This window comes from Cololabis saira, chromosome 6, assembly GCF_033807715.1.
Source record: "Cololabis saira isolate AMF1-May2022 chromosome 6, fColSai1.1, whole genome shotgun sequence".
NCBI lineage: Eukaryota > Metazoa > Chordata > Actinopteri > Beloniformes > Belonidae > Cololabis > Cololabis saira.
This window is the reverse complement of record NC_084592.1, coordinates 10,489,595-10,510,624: the sequence shown is the minus strand read 5'-3', so window position 1 is coordinate 10,510,624 and position 21,030 is coordinate 10,489,595. Positions and strand designations below refer to the sequence as shown.

At 46.5% G+C, this 21,030-nt stretch overlaps 1 protein-coding gene across 12 annotated transcripts in view; it reads right to left on the bottom strand.

The window, feature by feature from the left end:
* The window catches only part of caska (calcium/calmodulin-dependent serine protein kinase a), a 146,713-nt gene that overhangs the window by 22,578 nt on the left and 103,105 nt on the right, over window positions 1-21,030 (bottom strand). For 5 of the 12 annotated variants that reach the window (XM_061723248.1, XM_061723249.1, XM_061723253.1 and 2 more), the window contains exons 9-18: window positions 20,273-20,356; window positions 20,092-20,191; window positions 19,690-19,707; window positions 19,386-19,507; window positions 13,492-13,569; window positions 10,345-10,392; window positions 8,200-8,280; window positions 2,029-2,217; window positions 1,794-1,872; window positions 89-174 (exon numbers count right to left, since the gene is read on the bottom strand). In XM_061723248.1, the coding sequence (XP_061579232.1) occupies window positions 89-174; window positions 1,794-1,872; window positions 2,029-2,217; window positions 8,200-8,280; window positions 10,345-10,392; window positions 13,492-13,569; window positions 19,386-19,507; window positions 19,690-19,707; window positions 20,092-20,191; window positions 20,273-20,356 (885 nt within the window). The remainder of the gene's footprint in view (window positions 1-88; window positions 175-1,793; window positions 1,873-2,028; window positions 2,218-8,199; window positions 8,281-10,344; window positions 10,393-13,491; window positions 13,570-19,385; window positions 19,508-19,689; window positions 19,708-20,091; window positions 20,192-20,272; window positions 20,357-21,030) is intronic. The other 7 variants (XM_061723259.1, XM_061723256.1, XM_061723260.1 and 4 more) reach the window with 3 other exon arrangements.

The window sequence follows — 21,030 nt, the reverse complement described above, 5'->3', positions numbered from 1 at the left end:
AGGAAACTCAAAGCTCTTTCCGAAGCTGAATTTCGGACGAAACGTTCCGGCTCTGACAGTCTCCCCAGGAAGACGTGCGCGCTCTTACCAGCATCTTCTGCAGCTGCTCCACAGTCTGGTTGGCCACACTAATGCCGTTGATTTCCCTGATCTCATCACCAATGTGCAGCGTCCCTGAAAGGAAATGAGACGTTCACAGAGAAGGAAGACAGGAGGGACAAGTGTGCAGCGTAACCTTTTCATCCCATCAGAGAGCAGCTCTGCGTTTCATTAGCTTCTGCTGCTCTTTTTCCTCGCCGTGACTACGGCAGAGAAAGGCATCCATTGCAATCGAGGAGGCTTTCCCATTAGCACACAATAAATCAAATGAGGGTTAATTAACAGGATGCTGCCAGCACAATGACACAGAGGAACAAGTCTGCCATCGCTCCTTTATTGTTTCCTCGGTGAAGACGGACCCTTTTTATTTTTTATCTCGCAAATAAATTAAAAGACCTGAAACCTTCTGTTTCGAGAAGATATGAGTGAATAATAACAGCTGAGCTGGAAAACAACTGTGGAAGAGGAGGAGAATTAAAAACTTAAGAGGTGGTGCAGACAAGAGGCAGGAAATGTACTAATTGGAAAAACTTTTGTTTTTTTAACTGGAGAAGAGGATTTAAACCAATATGAGGCATTTTGCAGATGACACTGTGGTCTGCGGGGAGAGACAGGATACATGTGTGAATGAAAGAGAAACCGGTGGGACGGTGAGGATGCGAGGGGCGGGGATGACGAAGGTGCAGTGGAAGTGTCTCTGTGGAGCTCTGACTCTTTACAGATTTTGAAGCTCTCAGAAATGGATCTGAGTGTGGGTGAGTGCTTCCCTGCTGAAGCCATATAACAGGGAAGTAAGTAGTAAGTAAGGGAAACCAAGTTTTTGGGTGTCATGCTGGATGAGAATTTGAATTGGAAATCACATATACATTATACAAAGATAAAAATATCAAAAACAATTGCTCTGTTACACAAAGTAAAGGATTCATTGGACAACAGAGCATTGTACATTTTATATAACACTCTGATTGTTCCATATCTGATCTACTGTGTTGAAGTTCGGGGGAAATGCCTGTAAAACATATATTCAATCAATTTTCATTCTGCAAAAAAGAGCCATAAGAATAATCAGTAGAAAACGATATAGAGACCCAACAAATCCATTATTCCTTCAGTTAAAATTGTTGAAATTTCATGAATTAGTAGATTATAGTATTCTGCAAATTATGTTTAAAGCTCATAAAAAACTTTACCAATCAACATTCAGAAAAGATTTGAAAAAAGAGAAAGCAAGTATAACTTAAAAGGAACAGAGATTTTTAAAAAACAAGATTCAGGACTAAATTGATGGAACGTTGTGTTTCTGTGAAAGGAATCAGTTTATGGAACAATCTGAATAAAGAAAACAAAGAATCCAAATCAAACATTACATTCAAAAGAACAATTAAAGCCTGTATGTTAAGTAAATATAATGAAATATGTTAGTTAAGTTTGATTGACATATCCATAGACGGCAGTAATTTTATTTTATTTTGATTTACTTAGTTGTTTTTTTTTTTTTTTAATTTATGTTATTTGTGAATTTATTTCTTGGAATAATATTAGATAAGATTTTTCTTCTTTCTGCTCCCTTTTCATTCACAATTTATGAACATTTGTATTTGTATTGAATTGTTTGTTTTATTTTTTGAATGAAATAAAGAATAAAATGAATGAAAAATGAATATAAAATACTGTTCACGGAGCTGAAGACGTACCTTGTCTGTGGATCATCCCCCCGTGCATGATCCTGGCAACGATGCAGTGGTTGGAGTCGTTCATCTTCAGCGTGATTCCCTGCAAGAGTGAACACAGACACCCTGAAGTAAGAGACGAGCAGAAAGATCCAGCGTCCTGGTGGATTCAGCATCTGTCCGCCCCACGACAGCGAGCTGCAAAGAGCCAGCAGTCCCGCTGCAGGTGGAACCGCCACACGGCACGGACCGGACCTACCATGGGCTCATCTGTGTTCTTCTGGAACTGGACCAGGCGGACTCTGGTGACGTTCTCCAGATCCATGTCTCCGTTAGCGCTCTCTGGGGAGTCTCCGTTCAGGTAGGGCGAGGTGGGCGGAGGAGTCACCCTCAGGGCCTCGTCACTGTACACCTCGTGGGCGACCACGTCGTGAGCCTGCAGCAGCGCCTGTGGTCACAGAGGAGGACACGCTCAACCAATAATAATAATAATAAATACCACAAAGTGGTGTTTGTCTTTTATCACAGAACAGGGAGTGTGAGAAACCTGCTGCTGCTGTTAAACCCTTTTCCACGTTTGATTTTATTCAGCCTTTAAACAGAAGACATATTAATAACACTCTCAAATGTTACAATGACAAAAAAAAATTTACGTTTTGCAACATTTCGGATAAAAAACTGCTTTGTAGTGAGATGTTGATGGTTTTGTGTGCAGCTGGTAAGTATGAAAAGATCAAGTTGTTCTCTTCATGTTAGGATGAGATACATCCTCAGGAGGAAGAAGCGTGCAGTTCCACATTCAAGTTCATTGAAAAATAACACAAAATAACAAATCTAAAAGAAGCCTCAGCCCCGACAACCAGCCCCCCAGCAAGAGGAGAAGGGTTTCTGAGGTGGCTGGATCCTCTACAAGCTACGACCATGAAGAAAAGACGGTGAGAGTAGGAAAGAGGAAAGCCAGAGAGGACGGAGAGAGACCAAAAAAACGAGCCAAGCGTGTGGATCTACTGAGACTCGTGTTGAACCAAGAGGTTGCTTCCTCCTCTACGGACACTGGTAGTAATTTAGAAACTAAAGCTATTCCTGAGGGGGATAGAAGGAAGAAAAAGGCCAAGAGGAAGGCTGACGATGAGGATGCTGAAGAAACGTCAGGTGGGAAGAAAAAGAAGAAGAAGACAAAGACCCAACAGGACACAACAAGGTCACCAAGAGATGAGTTTCAGGAGAAATATGAGCAGCAGGGTCTGCTCGGGGAAGGAGCCTGTGGGTCTGTGTTTGCTGGGTACCGGAAGTCAGATAATTTACAGGTGGCTATCAAACACGTCCAAAATGACAAGGTGGTCTGCAAACATAAAGGCCGGGATGGGAGAGAGGTTTCTGTGGAGGTGGCTGCAATGCTGAAGCTCCAGAAAGCAAATTCAGGTTTAGCAGGACAGTCAGCACCTGTGTCCTTGCTGGACTGGTATGATCTGGATCAGGAGTTGATTCTGGTCATGGAGAGACCAATGCCTTCAGAAGACCTTTGCAGCTACATTTGGGAAAAACGGAGGTCCGCTGGAGGAGGACGAGGCCAGAATCATCCTGAAACAGCTGCTGGATGCAGCGGTACATCTTCAGGCCAATAAAATCTTCCACAGAGATATCAAACTACAAAACATCCTGATAGAAACGGGTTCATCTGTCCCACGAGCTCGTCTCATAGATTTTGGGCTGAGTCGCTTCTTCACGGAAAGAGCTTGCTATAGGATCTTTCAGGCGTATTCAGTAGATTCAAATCTCTGTCTTTACGAAGGAAAATTTTGAAATTATAAGCAGCTTGTCTTCGTGTGGATGTCGCCCAAGTCTGATTCTTCTACTGTAAGAGTTGGACTCTTGGACTCTGGTCTCTGCTTTCTGCAAATGATGTGGACCTGCTGGCTTCATCAGGTCAAAAGCTTTTGCTCTTCCTAAAGCAGTTCAGAGCCGAGTATAAAGCTGCAGAGATGAAAATCAGCACCTCCAAATCAGAGATTGTAAATCTCAGTCGTAAAAGGGTGGTTGGGAGTTTGGGGCTGAGGTGCTGCCTCAATTGGTGTAGCTGAAGTATCTCAGGGACTTGATCACGAGTGAGGGGAGAATGGTACAGGAGGTCAAGGCGTAGGTCGAGGATGCTTCTGCAGTATTGTGTTCTGGTATGTTGTGGAGAAGAGGAAGCTGAGAGAAAAGACCGTATTCTCTGCTCCGTCAATCTACGTTCATACTCTCACCTACAGTCAAACTGTGCTGGTGACTGAAGAATGAGAAGCCCCACCACTTGGGCGGTACTTGGAGTAGAGTCGCTGCTCCTCCAGCTGAGGTCTGGACATGTGGTTATGATGTCTCCTAGATGCTCCTATGGAGGTGTTCTGGACATATCCAAGTGGTTGAAGGCCCCAAGGCAGACGCAGGACACACTGGAGGGACTGTCTCCCACCTGACTCAGGAACACGTCTGCATTTCCACAGAGGAGACAATGGGAGCTCCATAGGCAGCTGCCTCCATGGCCTGAACTCAGATGTGTGGAATAATGGCATAACCTCTTCAAATGGTTGCCCCAAGTACCGGAGACAAACCACGGAGGGATTCTTCAAGCCTTTTTTTAGTCATACGAAGTACGATACAACACACACATGCAGCAGGGAAAAAGCTCATCTTTACCTCTGAGAAAGAGGCTTCAGTAAAGTTTGTTTCAGAAGCTGATGTAACTCCTGCTCCGAGTCTGTTACCATGGCAACTGACTCTACCTCCATAAACCCTGAGTTTCTCTCCGTCTCTTCCCCTTCATAACACTGACTCAGATTCAGGTATAAAGCTTGCTTTCGTGACATCTGAATCAGGACATGTCGCGTTAGCATCGGGAAAGTATTGTGAGGATCTGAATAAATATATTACTGTCTTCAAACAGCAGTCCTTCACACTTGGGATATCCCCTTGAATTCTGACGTCTCTGCAGTTGTTGGGTGTATCAGAAAGGGTGATGAGGCTGCAGGGCATGCAGGGGGTCTCTGTGGAGGAGAAGAAAGACCTGGGGGGCCCAGAGACTAAAAACTGGAGCAGAAACATTGAAGCCGTCTCCAAAAAGGGCCAGAGCTGCCTCTACTTTCCGAGCAGAACAAGGTCCTTCAACGTCCGCCGGACCGTGCTGAGGATCTCTGAGTCTGCGGTCGCCAGTGCTGTCGTGTGGTCTGTTGTGAGCTGGGCAGCAGGCGGAGGTCAGGGGACGCAACACTCAATAAACTGATCCGTAAAGCCGGGGATGTTGCTGGAGTGGATGTGGGCAGAGATACAGCACATGGTCGATGTCTCCCACCCACTTCTTGACGTGCTGCCTAAACATAAAAAGCACTTTCAGACTCTTTCCCCCATGATGCACCGCAGCCTGCCACAGGAAGTCATTCCTCCCTCCCATCAAGCTTTACAACTCCTCCCTCGGATTGGCCGACTCCAACTTAACTAAACTTCACAAGCTACCATCACTTTTACATATTTATTTTAGTCATAATTCATTGTGGAAGACTGCATACGTGCACTTTACTAAACTCATAGTGTACGATGTGTGTAACCTATCCTCAAGCTACTTCACGAAAAACAATAACCTGATACTTGAAACCTTTAAAACAATGACTTGGTCAAATGTCTGATATGTTGTTTATGTTTAAAAATATGGGTTTATGAGATTTCATCCTAAACTCCTAAATATTATGCAGTGAAAGAATGTGGATGATACTTTAGGAATTCCCTCTTTCAAGATGTTAGCAGGACGGTCACGGTCCATCCTGTCGCTGGGAAGTTTGAGTTGGGTTGGTGTGATATGGAGAGATCGGACTCATCAGAGCCACCGCTTGTGATGGTGTAGATCATTTTTGTTTTACACTTTGTATGTTAATTTGACAGATACTTTTATCCAAAGCAACTCACGGCGGAGAAAAAAGAAAACCGAGTGGAAGCTGCACGTTGTGCCGCTGTCTCACACCCACAGAGGGGCTTGAGTGGCACGTTAACAAACCGGTTTGAACTTCAGAAGACACTGATCAAACCTCAACAAAGGGGGGAACGCGTCACTGTCATCCTTGAGCTTCACGCACGCACACACGCGCGCACACACACACACTGACACTCAGAGATGCACAGACGACGGAGATCAGAGGAGCAGAGGCGTAGAGGCGAAGGCAGCCTCTCCAACCCCGGTGTCAAGATGCATCACGCAGCAAAGAGTCCTCATGTTCTGAGACATGAAAGTAAAACTGTGTTTGTCCTGACGAGGAAGGAGTTAACGGGTTCACACATCCCTCATGCTGTGTGGGTGTGTTTGAGTCGGAAAATATGGAAGAAAAACTGAGCTTCATCAAATAAGAAAAGAGGGAGAGTGAGAGGGCCGGAGACCGTTGAGGAAAACTCTGACACGGAGGAAAACCGGAGCGTCCTCAGCAGAGGTCGACGTAATCAACAGTGAGGTACATGTCCAACCTGCAGGCAGCCGGCTTGTATTTTCTGTCCTGCTGACAGCAATTAGTGGGTTTAAGTGAAAAAAGTAAGATACTAAGTTGCACAGATCCTGCTCTGAAACGTAGGCACTCAAAAAAGCCACAGTACAGAAGTGGTTTAGTCAAACGTCAAAAAGTGAGTGAACTTCCCTCTTCCATGGTTTAGTTTCACCCACACGGGCACGTGTTGCGTGTGTGGGTTTCATGATCATGTTGGTTTTGGCTGCTGGTTTAAATGATTGAAGCACGTTCAGGTTGACCTGTTGCTTGTTTTATCACCTGCGAGCCAAATCACTTGCTGGACATCATGTCAGTAACAACAATCCTTCTATCTTAGCGTCAGCGTGAAGGTAAGTTGTGGGCATTAAACCTGTCATGGTGGTTATTTTCTTTAATTTCCAGACCAGTTTATGTGACTATCTCACGTAAAAGTTGTCGTTATGCTATCAGATCATGTCGTTAGTGGTGTACTCACAACTGTTACTAAAGGCTGCGCAGCAATGCCACAAGAGGAAGACCGCTCCGCTGTGAGTACAAACATGCTTCCGAGTTTCAGCAGCTCAGAAATCTACATGTGACCTGGACACCGAGGTCCGGGACAATAATTGAATCAATCATCTGAAACCGGCAACTGAAGTAGGAAATCGTGTGACTGACTTCTGTTTGCAAGCGCTGGAGTCTGCGTGCTGGTCATCAGAGCGGCTGCGTGGACGTGGCACCTGAAGCGTCGGCTACAGACGCTTTGCTTATTGTCTACGGGGGGGACGTCTCAGCCTGGACTCGTCATTAAATCAATCATTCCCTGCCTGTTTTTACAGTGTGGAGGTGGACAAGGCAGATCTGTAGATGAGGTCGGCCCGAGACGGACCACTCACTGAGCTCAGTGAGAGCGAAGTTGCAGCACACGTAGCTGAACGCTGCCCCCGGTGGAGACCGTTTTCATGCATTTCTAAAGACCATTTTACAAATTGCATCGTTCATTAATGCAGATGTTGGGTAAGAATGATCACAAAGAGTCGACAAGCTCACAACACGCTGCTAGTATTTTGGGGATTTACATCAAGCACGATGGACTTGTTTCCCAAAATCTGTTTCTTAAAACTTTTAGGATTAATTAATTAATCTGTGAACGATGAAGAAAAGCCAGAGTGCAGCTGCGGGTGTGCATGCGCCGGCCGCTCATCTGAACTCATTGGAATGTGGAGCACATCAGTTTACGCTCTCACAGCACCATGAAGGGGCCGAGCCTCTGACCTGACACAGCACATTGCATCAGACACGCCTTACTGACCCCCACACACACACACACACACACACACACACACACACACACACACACACACACACACACACACACACACACACACACACACACACACACACACACACACACACACACACACACACACACACACACACACACACGCACACACGCACACACGCACACACGCACACCATTGATCTTCATTACTGGACTAGATTACTCTTCACAAACTTCATTTTAATACAATTTTCTCTCCTTTGTCCGACTGCTTTTCACGCCCCCTCCCTCCGACGGTCTGTCCATCTGATAATGAGCAGGTCAATGATCAGAGGGGGAAATCACACAGATTAATGTGATAGGATTAGCAGGGGAAGCTGCACACAGGCCTGGAGGGACCGGCGCTTCTGCAGCAGAGAAGCTGAAACAACTCGCCCCGAATCTAAGAGATGTAGAAAAACTCTTCTCAGCTGCTTATCATGCAGAGAAAAAGCAGAGGAAAGAAGGACCGAGGACATATTTCGAGGCAGATATATGTGCGGCGTGTCTGGTTAAATGAGGCTGATGCTATCAGTGAGCGGTGCCTCAGCATCGTTGAGCGTTTATTAAAAACCCTTCTGCTTCTATCTGAACTTGATATGTGCGAGAGTGTTTCTTTTAGACTCACCATGAAATGTGGCTGCGTCAGTATCCGCCGGAGCTCCTTGGCTTCGTGGTTCTCTGGGTAGCAGGAGATCTCTTCCAGCACCTGAAACACGGGGGAGAGAGAAGTTTGTCTTAAGCTGCTGAAGCTCCTCTCCCTCTGTATGACCAGACCGCTCCCAAATCCACGACCCACTCCCGTACCTGCAGCACCTCAGAGTGGGAAGAGACCCGGCGACCCCCACAGCCCCTCGGACCTCCCCTAACACCTCCTCACATGTCTCCGCAGCTAGTGTGAAACCAACTCTGGACACCACACAGGGACTCAAGCAACCGGGCCGGGGCCTCGCCCCTCCTCTGCTCCTTGTGATGGGACCTGGCCTGATGTCAGCTCCAGTTATGTTGCGCCTGACTGGTGAATGTGGCATTGTGGAGGTGAGGCCTCCGAGAGGGTGTTCGTGTGTGTGCGTGTGTGCACTAGAACCTGCACTTGGGAAAGGCTTTCACAGCGGTGTGTGACATCCGTGTGCATCCACGTATTCATCATCCCTCAAACCTTTTTCCTTGTTATGCTCGGAGCTACCAGCAGCCGTATCTCAGGTTACAGCTGCTCAACATGAAGGGCCGTCCCACAAGACAATTTACATACAGTAAGAAAAAACACTGAGGTGTCCTGAAGATCTCATTATCACCGCCGTCGTAAATAAATGCTTTTAAGTGCCAACTGAAACTGATATAAACATGCAACTGCATCACTGCAGTCACTTGATAAAGGAAACATGCAAATGTTAACGTGTATGAGCGTACTAAACATGGTAGGCCGCAGCGTGTTTGGGAGAAACTACCTTCGTTCTCAGAAAAAAACGAATATGACAGCTTGACCCGTGTTTGCAAAGCTGATTCTGAGTCACAAAGCTCCAGGGATGATGCTCTTTGGCCACAGGAGACCGAAGTGGAGATGTGTGTCCACAATATTCAGCAACTGTCCAGCACGGTGGTGGAGGGGTCACCATTTGGGCCCTGGACACTGTACAGTCTTGCAGATGAATAGGGAGTCTTCAGTTTATCAAAGCACTCCAGAGTGGGACGTGTGGCCGTCCGGGTTTTAGATCAGAGGAGGTGGAGCTGGAGAGGGATATGGGTGGGGCTTACCGGGGATGAGCACCCGCCTCCAGGGTTTTAAAAGTTAACAAGTTAAATGCATTTGAACACATCTACTCATTAATGTTTGATTTCAGTTCTCCATTACCATCTTCATTAGTGTTGTCCCGATCAATCGACCCCGATCACGGCATTTTCAAAACATCGGTATCGGCCAAAAAAGTATCGGGACATACCTAGTTATTAATGTTTTTAATATATATTAAATCGTTTTATATATCGTTGCATTTAACGTCACTTCCGGCGTGCGGCTGGAAGTGACGAAGTAAGCGAAACTAACATGGTTTAGATTGTGAAATGTTATATCTGTTCATGTTCATTAAGCTGCTGCTATTCATTTCAAGCAATTCAGAATGTTGCACTAAAGTTAAGCCAAAAAGTATTTTAATTTTCTTGTGTTTGTGAGTTTGACTGGATGTCATTCAACTACCTCTTTTGAAGTTAAATTTATTTATTTTGTTTATTATTTATTATTTATTGCACTATTCTGCACTTTTTGTTTTAGTTTACAATTTCATGTTTTTACATTTTGTGGCACCAGTGCTGATAAACTTTGTTGAAATATATGTCCATGTTGTTCTCCAATGGACAATAAAAGAAACTCTTTTTTTTTTAATTCATTGCCAAAATATATCTGATCGGGAAAAAGTATCGGAAATGTATCGGGAGCAAAAAAAAGTGATCGGATCAGGAAAAATCTGGATCGGCAGGTACTCAAACTCAAGTGATCGGGATCGGATCGGGAGCTAAAAAATCCTGATCGGGACAACCCTAAACATCATCATCATCATCATCATATTGAGTCATTTGTCCCTAATATCTTGTGACGTATACGACTGTGTGGCGTTTCAAATGTTCCCATTCATGTTTATTTCCCAGCTTCTACACCGCCCCCCTTCAAAGCGCCTCCAACGTGTGAAAACGTTCAGACTCGTGCATTCATTGTAGCGCTGTGTGACGCTCTGCTCAGCTGTGCAGTGAACGTGGCAGCGGTGTGATGAGGTCTTACATATTCCAGTTGTGTCAAAGCGCCACTTGCTCCGTCTTGGGAGAAACTCTTTAGAGGAGGAAGACACAGGAAGAAGTGTTACACGACATGTGTGTCAGAGCTCACAGATGAAAGTTTGAAAGTCGTGAAAGAGGCAGAGGGAGAAGCTCCCTCTTTCCCTTTAATCTGTGATTCGTCAGACTATTTATTTTACAGCTAAAGTGAAAAGCTCACTCCCAAGAGAGAAATTATCTATTTGGAAGTGAGAGTTAATTTCATTCAAAAAAGGTGGATTAGTGAAGTCAGAAAAAAAAGAAAAAAAAGAAAAGGGTTTGTTGATATTTCAAGGACTCAAAAATTGGCCTGCAGGGGCGGAAACCAACAGCAGTCGGTACAGCCTGATGGCTTCAGAGCACGTCAGCTTCAGAGAGGTGAGAGACAGGAGGAAGAGGAGGAAGAGGGTTTCTTTCAAAGGCACAACCGTACAGCCGTTACAGGCCGGCGCTGGTCATCCTGCATCCGACTACCCCGCAGAAAAGTCACCTGAGGACAAACCCGCCGTCCCCTGCTCAGCAGAAGAGGAATGGAGTCTTCCAGTTAAATTATATTTCCTATCCCGGTAAATACCGGCATCCTGAAGGGACGTTCAAAACAGCAGATCAGTGTTTTTACAACCTTGTAAAATCATCCTGAAAATGCTTTCAGGAGGTTCAACCCCTGAGGTTGTGGGAGGTTTCTCTGCATGAACCAGGCGTTTCTCCTGGTGAAGGTGGGTAACTGAGACTCGCAGCGTATTTGTGGTGCAGAAAAACTGTTTTCCACATGAAACAAAACTTTAACGAACCAAACTTCCAAGAGACGATGAGCCCACCTGAATCTGAAAAGCTCGGAAACCACAGTCCATAAAAACCGACCATATGTCGTGTTTTTATTCTCCTGGCAGCTGCTTATCAGTGTGGAAGTATTTACACACAGATCTGAACTGTGTGGGGAAATAAATGAAAACCAGAGAGCGATCACTGGCGTTTGGCAGGAAACGGCCTGAAAAGAGCCGGACGTGTGAAGGGTGATGGTTTAGTGACGAAATTCCCCCCCCAAAAAAAGTCTGCAGAAGGATGTAAAACGCTGCTTTCACTTCCTCCGAGCGCCAGCGTCTGCTGAGGCTCCAGTCACAGCTTGTGTTCCAGCTCAGCTGATTCCAGGAGGAAATGTGCACGAGACTTGACGAGCAAAGTTAAATTGAGAAGCGTTAATTAGCCGGCTCTCTTTGACGTGATCCTAAGCCGAATCAACAGCGAGCTGAGCTCTGTTAAACGCACTTTCCCTCGTCCTAACAGCCCCGGGGTTTAACATGGCAGCCTTGCCCTCTCCGTCACCGCTCACTTTTTAATTGGCCGTCAACAACGCGCGCGACTAGTGTCACGCACAAGTGTACAGGAAAAAAACAAACCACAACACGCGCCACTGATCCCCACGTTCCTCTCACACGCTCCTTGTTAAGCAGCAGCTCTGCTCTGCTACGGAGACGTAAACACACAAACCCACGGCGACTGCGCGCGCCGTTTGTTGTGGGTTCCTCATCGCGAGCATCAGACCCTGGAGACTTGAGTGCAACTCTGTGCAAGAAAGAAATGGCAGGCTAATAGCCAAGAGATGCACCGTTTGCTTTAGCGAGCAGTGTCTGAAATGAGGGGGCTGGAAAACAGGCACCGGAGATCTTTATTAGCTGCTCCGTGGAAACAAGCCCACCGCTGATCCTGGACCAGCTAAACCAACAAATTAAAAGCTCTGGATCTGCTCCTTTTGATTCAAACGCTGATTAATATTTGAAAATGTGAAGAGATGGAACGACAGTTGCTTTAATAAAAAGACTTGGTTCTTCCTCAGTCTTCAATCGAGGATAACACAACCTCCCACAATCACTCACACGTGGTAAACGGTTTTATAGAGTACTTTTCAACTCCAAGTATTTCCAACTGCCTGCCACATTCACACCCTGCTCCCTCGGGCTACAGACACTTTCTCTTCTTGAGAAATACAGAGGCAGTAAGTGAAAATTCAGTTGCTTCCCAAAACACCACGGAGGAGAAGACGCCAGGTGTTATCTCGGAGAAGCCGTCGCTGCTGCCCGTCAGTCAGGGACGGGTCAGAACACCGTTTCAAAACAATTTGGACTCCATCTTCCTACCGAGAGAAAGAAAGTTCCCTAAAAGGGACGTGGCAGAACCCCCAAGGTCAACATCAGAGCAACGCAGAGAAGCCCCAAGAACCGCTGGACCCCGAGAACTGAACTTTCAGCTACAGAGAGTTTCCAGGAGGAAGCTTCCAGACCAGACCGGACCAGACCAGATTAAACCAGACCAGACCAGATTAGACCAGACCAGACCAGACCGGACCAGATTAAACCAGACCAGACCGGACCAGATTAAACCAGACCAGACCAGACCGGACCAGATTAAACCAGACCAGACCAGACCGGACCAGATTAAACCAGACCAGACCAGACCGGACCAGATTAAACCAGACCAGACCAGACCGGACCAGATTAAACCAGACCAGACCAGACCGGACCAGATTAAACCAGACCGGACCAGATTAAACCAGACCAGACCAGACCGGACCAGATTAAACCAGACCGGACCAGATTAAACCAGACCAGACCAGATTAAACCAGACCGGACCAGATTAAACCAGACCAGACCAGATTAAACCAGACCGGACCAGACCAGACTGGACCAGATTAAACCAGACCAGACCAGATTAAACCAGACCGGACCAGACCAGACTGGACCAGATTAAACCAGACCGGACCAGATTAAACCAGACCAGACCAGATTAAACCAGACCGGACCAGATTAGACCAGACCAGACATCCTAAACAGTAAAAGTGCGTGCGCTTGAATACTTTCAGTGTCTGAGCTTCCTGTCCTTGCTTGAACCGGGAGAGCCTGGTCCAGAACCTGTGGTTGTGCCAGCACCCCCCACCCCCCCACCCCCCCAGGAAGAGTCAGTCCAGAAGATCCACAGCGGGGAGGAGTTAGAGCTTTAGTAACCACAGACCAGAAGTGTGTGAGTGGGGGGGGTTAGGAGAAAAGTAATCAACGGTCACATCATCACGTTCATCAACATGCAGCGAGCGAGTGTGAGTGAGTGAGTGTGTTCAGTTACCTCTTTGGCTCTTTGTACGGCATCACTGGACGGGTTTCGGATATGTGGGGACGACTTGGTGTTGATCTTATCGTAGAGCTGAAATCAAAGACAGGATTCAGTCAGTCGGAGGGAGTGTTGGTGAAGGTGTGATGGACGCAGAGCATCGCGCCGCTGCAGAACTGCTGGACGGCTTCCAGCTCCAGAGTTTTGCTGCTTTCCAACAGACTTCGCCTCTTGTGTAACACTTCAAATATCTACAGCAACACCAAATGTTCTCACGGACACATGAAAACATCATTTAAATCACATTTGCCACACGACTTGAAAGTTGAATACCATTTATTCCCTCTCAGATACCGATTCTGACTGTGGGTTTTGGATATCAGCCGACACCGGCCTCGTTTTTGATTGTATTTTTATGAATGTCGGTTGATTGTCACCAGAGCATCAGTTGTGCTTCTCTGGGACGGCAGGGCTTCGCTCAACGGCTCCGTAGCTCTGATTCCCCCACTGGGTCCGTTCCGGCAGCTGTCTGGCTCTCTGCTCTTGCTGCTGCAGAGGCTCCATCTTCCCCTCTGACTTAATGAAGTCCTTGTGTGTGATGGCTACAATACCGTCACTTGTGTTTTGTTCAGCAACATTCGAGCCGCCTCTGGAAACAGCTGCGTTGCACAACGATCACTCCTAATGATAACTTCCTGCGCGGGCTTTAAAGCAAGAAATACAAGTTTTTTTTTCCTCAGCAATTATTTCCAACACTGGTATCAGAATTGGACCAACTCAGCTTAAAAAAAAGAAAAACAAAGCAAGCACCATGAGCCACTTTCCATGCTTGGTTTTACTTTATTCTCGACATCTCGCTAGTAACAACAGCAAACAGTGTCCGCTCTCTGGCTGGATGACGGACACGGGGGCTCTTCCTGTTAAAAACAACAACAACAAACCCGGCCGGCCCAGAAACCGCAGCGGGCACGGCCACGGATCAGCGTGGGTGTGTTTAAGAGACACTGGCGGCTGGAAACGGAGGCAGCAGCTGCGACTCAAACCAGAGCAGAAAGTGGACGAAACACACACGACTGCTATTATTGGATGAAAAGCAACAACTGTGTGGAGTTTGATGAGAAGCTTGTAATTTTGGTTTGACCTGCTGCATGAGAGCGTCTGCAGAGGACACACACGCACAGGCACACACACACACACACACACGCACACACACAGTGGGTTGTGCCAGACAGTTCAATGAGACCCAGCGCTCCTCTGTTCTCCCTCAAACAGCAACAACAGCAGCGTTTCACATCCCCATCACAGCGAACACGACGATAAACAAACACCAACTTCAAATATGGCAAATACAACCTTTTATATACTTCTTGAAGTTTAGTGTGCAGCAGAGAATTATTTTATAACATTATACAATGACTGACTCTCTTGTTCGATATTAAGCAGGGAACCAAATTAATTGAGAGCAATAACTGTCTTCAAATGCGAACACTTACTTTTATAAAGCTCTGAAGTGTCATAAAACAGCTATAAAAAGTACCATAAATTAGAACCGCTCAGAGCACAAGAACTATAAGATGTGCCGAGCCTGTTCTCGGCTACCGGGCTCGCTGGAGCGCAGATGCCAGTTTAATTCTGGGGGAGAACGGGTGCAGTGTGAACCGACAGAAAGAAAAAGATAACGGGGAACGACGGGAGCTGCTGAGCGCGTTTAGAAGACAGATCATTAATTCACCAGCAGCCGATTTAATAATTGTCTGGAAAACAAACAGCTTTACTTCATGCATGTTTTCAGAAATGCAGGAAGCACATTTGTTAAACCTGTGCTGCCGTCTATTTGCTGAGCCAGTCACTGATAATCATGTGCATTGATGCATATTTGCACAGATTACACCGCATTTCCTCAGATATAGATTGCAATTGAAAAGATAAAAAGATCTGAACTAGTCAGAAGCTTGTTCACATGACGCTGTTGATCCACCTAATCAATGCAATAACATCTCCTTCAAGCCTTCTGCCTTCAACAAATCACAGACGAACAGAATTAAGGATCTCCTCTTTCCCAGAGCTACAGCATCACCTCGTTAAACCATCACAATCCAAACACACAGGACTGGTGGCATGTCCAACACTGCCGTTACACGTGCAACACTGTTGTTACATGTGCAACACTGAGTCACCAGTTTTGAGAAAGATGTCAGGATGAACGTTAAAATGTTTCCTATTATTTCAATACTGTTCAGATAAAGTCAAGTGTAAAGTTTTCACTTGTAAATTCTGCAGGCAAATGAAAAAAAGGGGTGAAAGACACACACACAGCTTATGAGCAGCATTCAAGATGTCCCTCTCAAACACCAGCAGAAGTTCTGAGAACAGCAATGCCAGGGACGACGGGCCGCTACTAAAAGCAGGTGAAGTGAGCAGACACCTCTGCCTTTACTCGAGGAGATGCTGCATCTCCCGCGTGGGAAGTCTGACAACAAGGGTGCAGAACAGTCACGTCACTGTCAAGACTAAAGTAAAACCATTAGTGTGAGCGCCACACAGTTCCAACCAGCCACAAGTCTGACAACATCCTGCAGGGGAAGCGAGGGTTTCAGATTTACGGATGTGCGTATCACCGCTACTATAAAACACAAGGATGTTGGGGTTCGATTCTTTGGTCCAGCTTGATGGTTTTCTGAACTATATCTGCATTCAGCTTCAAGCACAGGGTTGAGAAATCTTCACTAGACTGTCAAAATAATCTAGAGAGCCAGAGGCAATACACACGCACACACACCCCCCCAACTGCACTCGCCCTTGTGCTCTCCAAAAGGACACCCGTCAACGTTGTTAGACTTTTTAAAGCGATGAGCGGACACCTCAGAGATTTCAAATGAAAAAAAAAAAAAAACTAAAAAGTGCAACTAATCTTTCTCATCTAACTGGGAGGTTATGCTTTTTCAAACTGTTGCACAAAAACGTGGTTGTGGTTATCCTCTTGTGGCTGCATCTTTGTGTGCTGACGGCCAAATGGTGGCATTTAAAAATGTGATGACAACAGCATTTGATCGCTGACGGGTAAATACAGACGAGACTTCCTGCAGGGTAACTTATTAGCCCTCCCCCATTACAAGACTGCAGAAGAAAAATCATCAGAAAACACAAATTCATTACAGATGCCAAACAAAAACAGGAACACACACAGAGGGGGGGCAGAACTTTCTTCAAAGCACCTTGAGGCATCTCTTGACAAAACGCTCTTCCTGCAAACACGTCAGGCGGACAAATGAGAAAGAGACACACTCACCCCACAGACAGCAAGCAGAGTGCTAACGAGTTTTCTAACGCTCCATCCGCTCGGCGCCGGCGGGATCTCCGGGCGTCGCGGCGGCTGCTCCGAGTCGCGCAGACAGTGATGGAGGCTCGGCGGCTGCCTGTGAGTGGCACCGAGGCCCAACAACAGATGTCATTGTCTCCTCCGGGGCTCCGCTCACGTCTCCCGTGCCGAATCCCCCTCCCTGTCCCCCACCCCCTCCTCTCCGAGCAGGGCACGGGTGTGAAAGTGAGGCTGGAAAAGAAGACATCTGCAGCCCCGGGCTCCCACTGACACTTGGAAGATCCACTAGTCTCCTGCAACTCACTTCAACCCATCCAGCCCGCAGCAACTGTGAAACCTCAACCCACACAGCACAAACAGACGCACACACCTGTCCTCCACTGACACTCTCGCTTACACTCACAGCAGTTCCTTCTTAGGTGGAAATGTTCGCCGTTCAGAACTCATTTGAGGAAGTCTGACCCCATCATTGTGATTTAGCAGCCGGGATCCGCTGCAGCGAATCGCAGTGAGCCGGAGCTTTACCCGCCGTAAAAAGCGTGTTTATTCCTGATTGCACATCATGCACAGACGATGCAGACTCCACGGGCCAGAATTTGTTCCTGCCAGCGTAAACATCGATTTCAGCTGAAAAGTAGGATCTGTTTTACTTTCAGCACCAATCTGGCCTCATGCAGACTTATCAGCGATGTAAAGTCTGTGAAAACACCAGATGAGGAGACCCACTCAGACGTTACTGAGCTCAGAAGTCCCGGTTATCTTCAGATTAAACAACACGAGCCAGATATCTGCTGGAGAACGATCCTGCGGCTCAGACAGCAACTCTGCTAAATCACACAAATGCTGGTTTCCAAGTGTTGCTTCCCTGAATACAGCGTTTGTTTGAGATCCACTAAATAAACACAGAGATTTAAACCCTCTGAACTAAACTGGAGGGTTAAAATTCTCACATTATACACACTTTAAATCCAGTCCTCTGGCAGCGGAGGTTTTCATTTGCTGCTGAAGAGGTGTTTGTTATCGTTTCCAAAATGTTTGATATAATAAATATTAAGCACATCCTGGAGAGACAGAAGACTAGTGTGTTTTTTTTCCCTTTTTATTTCTAATTGGGTTAAAAAAAAAAAAGGTTGGAAACGGTCTTCTAAATGTTTAGACTGAGAATGTTCCCATCATCTGCAAAAGTGCAAACTCCCACGACCTGAACGCATCACCGTCCTCTGGACAGTCGAACACTAAGACTGCGGTTCGGCTGAGTAATCAGGGGGGATTAGGGGAAGAGGAACCCAAGCCGGCGCTTCAGAACACCGGGACAGGAATGAGTCGAGCTTATCAAAGCTGCGGTTGAGTCTTTGAGCCGGCTGCTGGGAACCGGTGAGACCGGCGCGGCCGGTGTGGTCTGGTGAGCTGGCAGGGCAGCCGTCTGCGGCGCTGACCCGCAGCTCCGCTCGGTGCTGGGATTCGCCGGGGTTTAACTCGTAAAAGAGGATTGAGGGAGCACATTTGTGGACGACAGAGGGATTTCAGACAGAAAGTGCATGTGGGGATTCGTGCAGAAACACACAGGAGAATCGAGGGATAAGAAGACATCTAAAAACGACGCGACCTTTCCAAATTGCCTCCAGAGAAATGTGTCTGTCTTCAAATGAGAGAAAGAGGAAGTTTCACGAAATGTCGAACTCCTTATCCCTCGGTTTTAGTCTCAGATCATGCGTAGGACTAACTTCCCTCCGTCCTGAAGGTCAGACTTCAGTCAGCAGGGCAACACTTGGGGTTGAACCCAGCGCTGGATCACAAAACTCAGGACTTCACATGTCAAGTCAGGGAAAAAAGATTTAGAGCCAGTGACGTTTTATTGGATGACCATGTGTTTTAGTCTCACAACTTACGGAGGTCTTAGACTTTATTAATACAAGCTTTTCCCCCCGTCAGCACGGCTCAGACACGGTGCTTCTCTCCAGTCTCAATAAACTGTGTTCATCGTGCTCTCAAACTTCTGCTCTGAGGTGTTTTTGGCCGTTGAAATTCCTGCACCCTGGCTGCATGCCTGTTATGACGGTGACTGCTGGATTAGTCTAAACCTACTTGGGGAGAGTCATTGTTGTGTTTTAGTTATCTCTGCTCGGTTCCTGGAACATGGATCATCCTGGACAAGAGTCTGCGGTTCAGGTCTCTGAGTGTGAGCCTCTGTTGTTCAACGAACGCTCCGAGACGGATCTAAATGCACTCAGCAGCAATTTCCGGCCTTAAAAGAAATGATTTAAAAGCACAAGGTCTACAAAAAGTGTGTGGAAATTTTGATGTGGTTAACTTCCTGAAATGTGCCTGTTGCAATAGGTTGAATAGTTATTGATACAACAGAACTTCCTCATTCTCATGAGCATCGGACTGGACTTGTTTGTCTGCTGGTGTTTTCCTGACAAGAGCGAAACCATAAACATGGAGCAGGTATACCCGCTTGGTGTAAAACGTCTCAACGCATCCGTGTTCGAGAAACAGCAGCTGCAAATACTTGAAATACACAACAGAGCCGCTATCACGAGATTCAGGAGCCTGAATCCATGTGCTGTGGTGTGGGTGCGACTCTTACGTCCAGCAGCGTGTGTAGATGCTGGTCCTGGAAAACACTGTGCAGGAAATCCAGATCCTTTTCACTGCAGTCTGTCAAAGCGTGGATCTCCTCTAAACTGTCCAACACCTGAGACACGGCACCTGCAGGACACACGGACACACAGACACACACACACGTCGGTCAGTCAAGCCCAGGGTTCGGTTGCATGCACCTCTCCCGCCAACACTCCCTGAATGATTCACTTTTCAAATGATGTGGAGTCAAACTTGGACAGACACGGCGTTATGCTTGTGGGACAGGGAGAGAATGAAGAGATACCTACGTTCTGCGGCTAGGAGTCCTAACAGGTGGGAAGCATTAACAGAAACACACAAATTAAAACTGAGACGGTTTTGACATGAAACAAAGTTGCTATTAAAGCTGCTAGAAGCAGGAGTGTGATACGTGGCACACGAGACGGGGAGAAAGGTCCTCAAAGACGAGCCACTTCGTGGCCTTGAGGCTGCAAGGACGACTATGACTAAAATGCAGGATTCCTTTGATAAACATGAATCAGCACGAGAGAATGAGACCGTTTTGCCTGCAGGAGAAATTGTTGCAACTTCCTTATCGACTCTTTGCCAACTGTGTAGGGTTGATGTGTAAGATGTGGGGCCACCTCTGGGATCGGCGCTCAGGGCCCCGGCTCTGAAACAAACGTGAGGGTGCTGCCTTACTCGTGTACCTGAGGAGGTGGGGTCTTCGGAAAAGTCGTGCATCTCCTCGGGGGGGTCTCCGTAGAAGGAGTTAAACTTGTGGCTGGACACGGCGGCCAGCACGGCCCCCTGAAAGGACACGAGGAGCATCAGCACCTGCAGCCATCTCTTCACCTACACCCCGATGATGTTGTGTGGACAGAACCAAACCTTGAGCTTTCGCCTGGCATTAAACTTTCTTAGCTGCTCCACCGTCTCTGGCAGGTGGATTTTGTAGGCGTATCGATCCCTCTCCTAAAGAGAAAAAGCATACATGTATACCAAGGGAATTTGTTGATATGCACCAGTGAAATCTCAAGGCAGGAATTGCATTGTAAGATATGCATCATGTAGTCGATGGATGAATAACGAGTTTCAGTCATTTACACTTTGATCGGTTGAATGCTGAAAGCCAAACCTCATTACTCCAGCACACTTTCAGCTAGAGACATCATTCAAACTTTAGACTGGCCACAAGACTTTAAACTACCATTAGATTCAGCTTTTTAAAATGTTTTGTACTTTTCACAATATTACAATTTAAATTTTATTAACATTTCTGCATTTATAATGGATTTCAATTGCGTAATGTTGAGAAGTCTTCTGAAACGTTGTGGCCTTTGAGGCGTCGCTTCTTCACATACTTTCACCTGGAGACACCGTTCAAACTTTAAGGGAGTCAAAAGACTTTGGACTATGTCACAGCGTTTTGCTGCGGTTTGAGGACCTTGAGAAATGGCAATTTAAGTTTTCTGATTTTTTCAAGCATATCGGAATAATATCGTCAGCCGACGGTGTCGGCCCATCTACAAAAATCTAATCTTTACAATTCTGACACAAACTTGACATCGTCCACACCTTACACTCCTCCCCCATAAACTAAATACCGAAACAAAGAGGTTTGCAATGGCTTTCACACAATATGACTT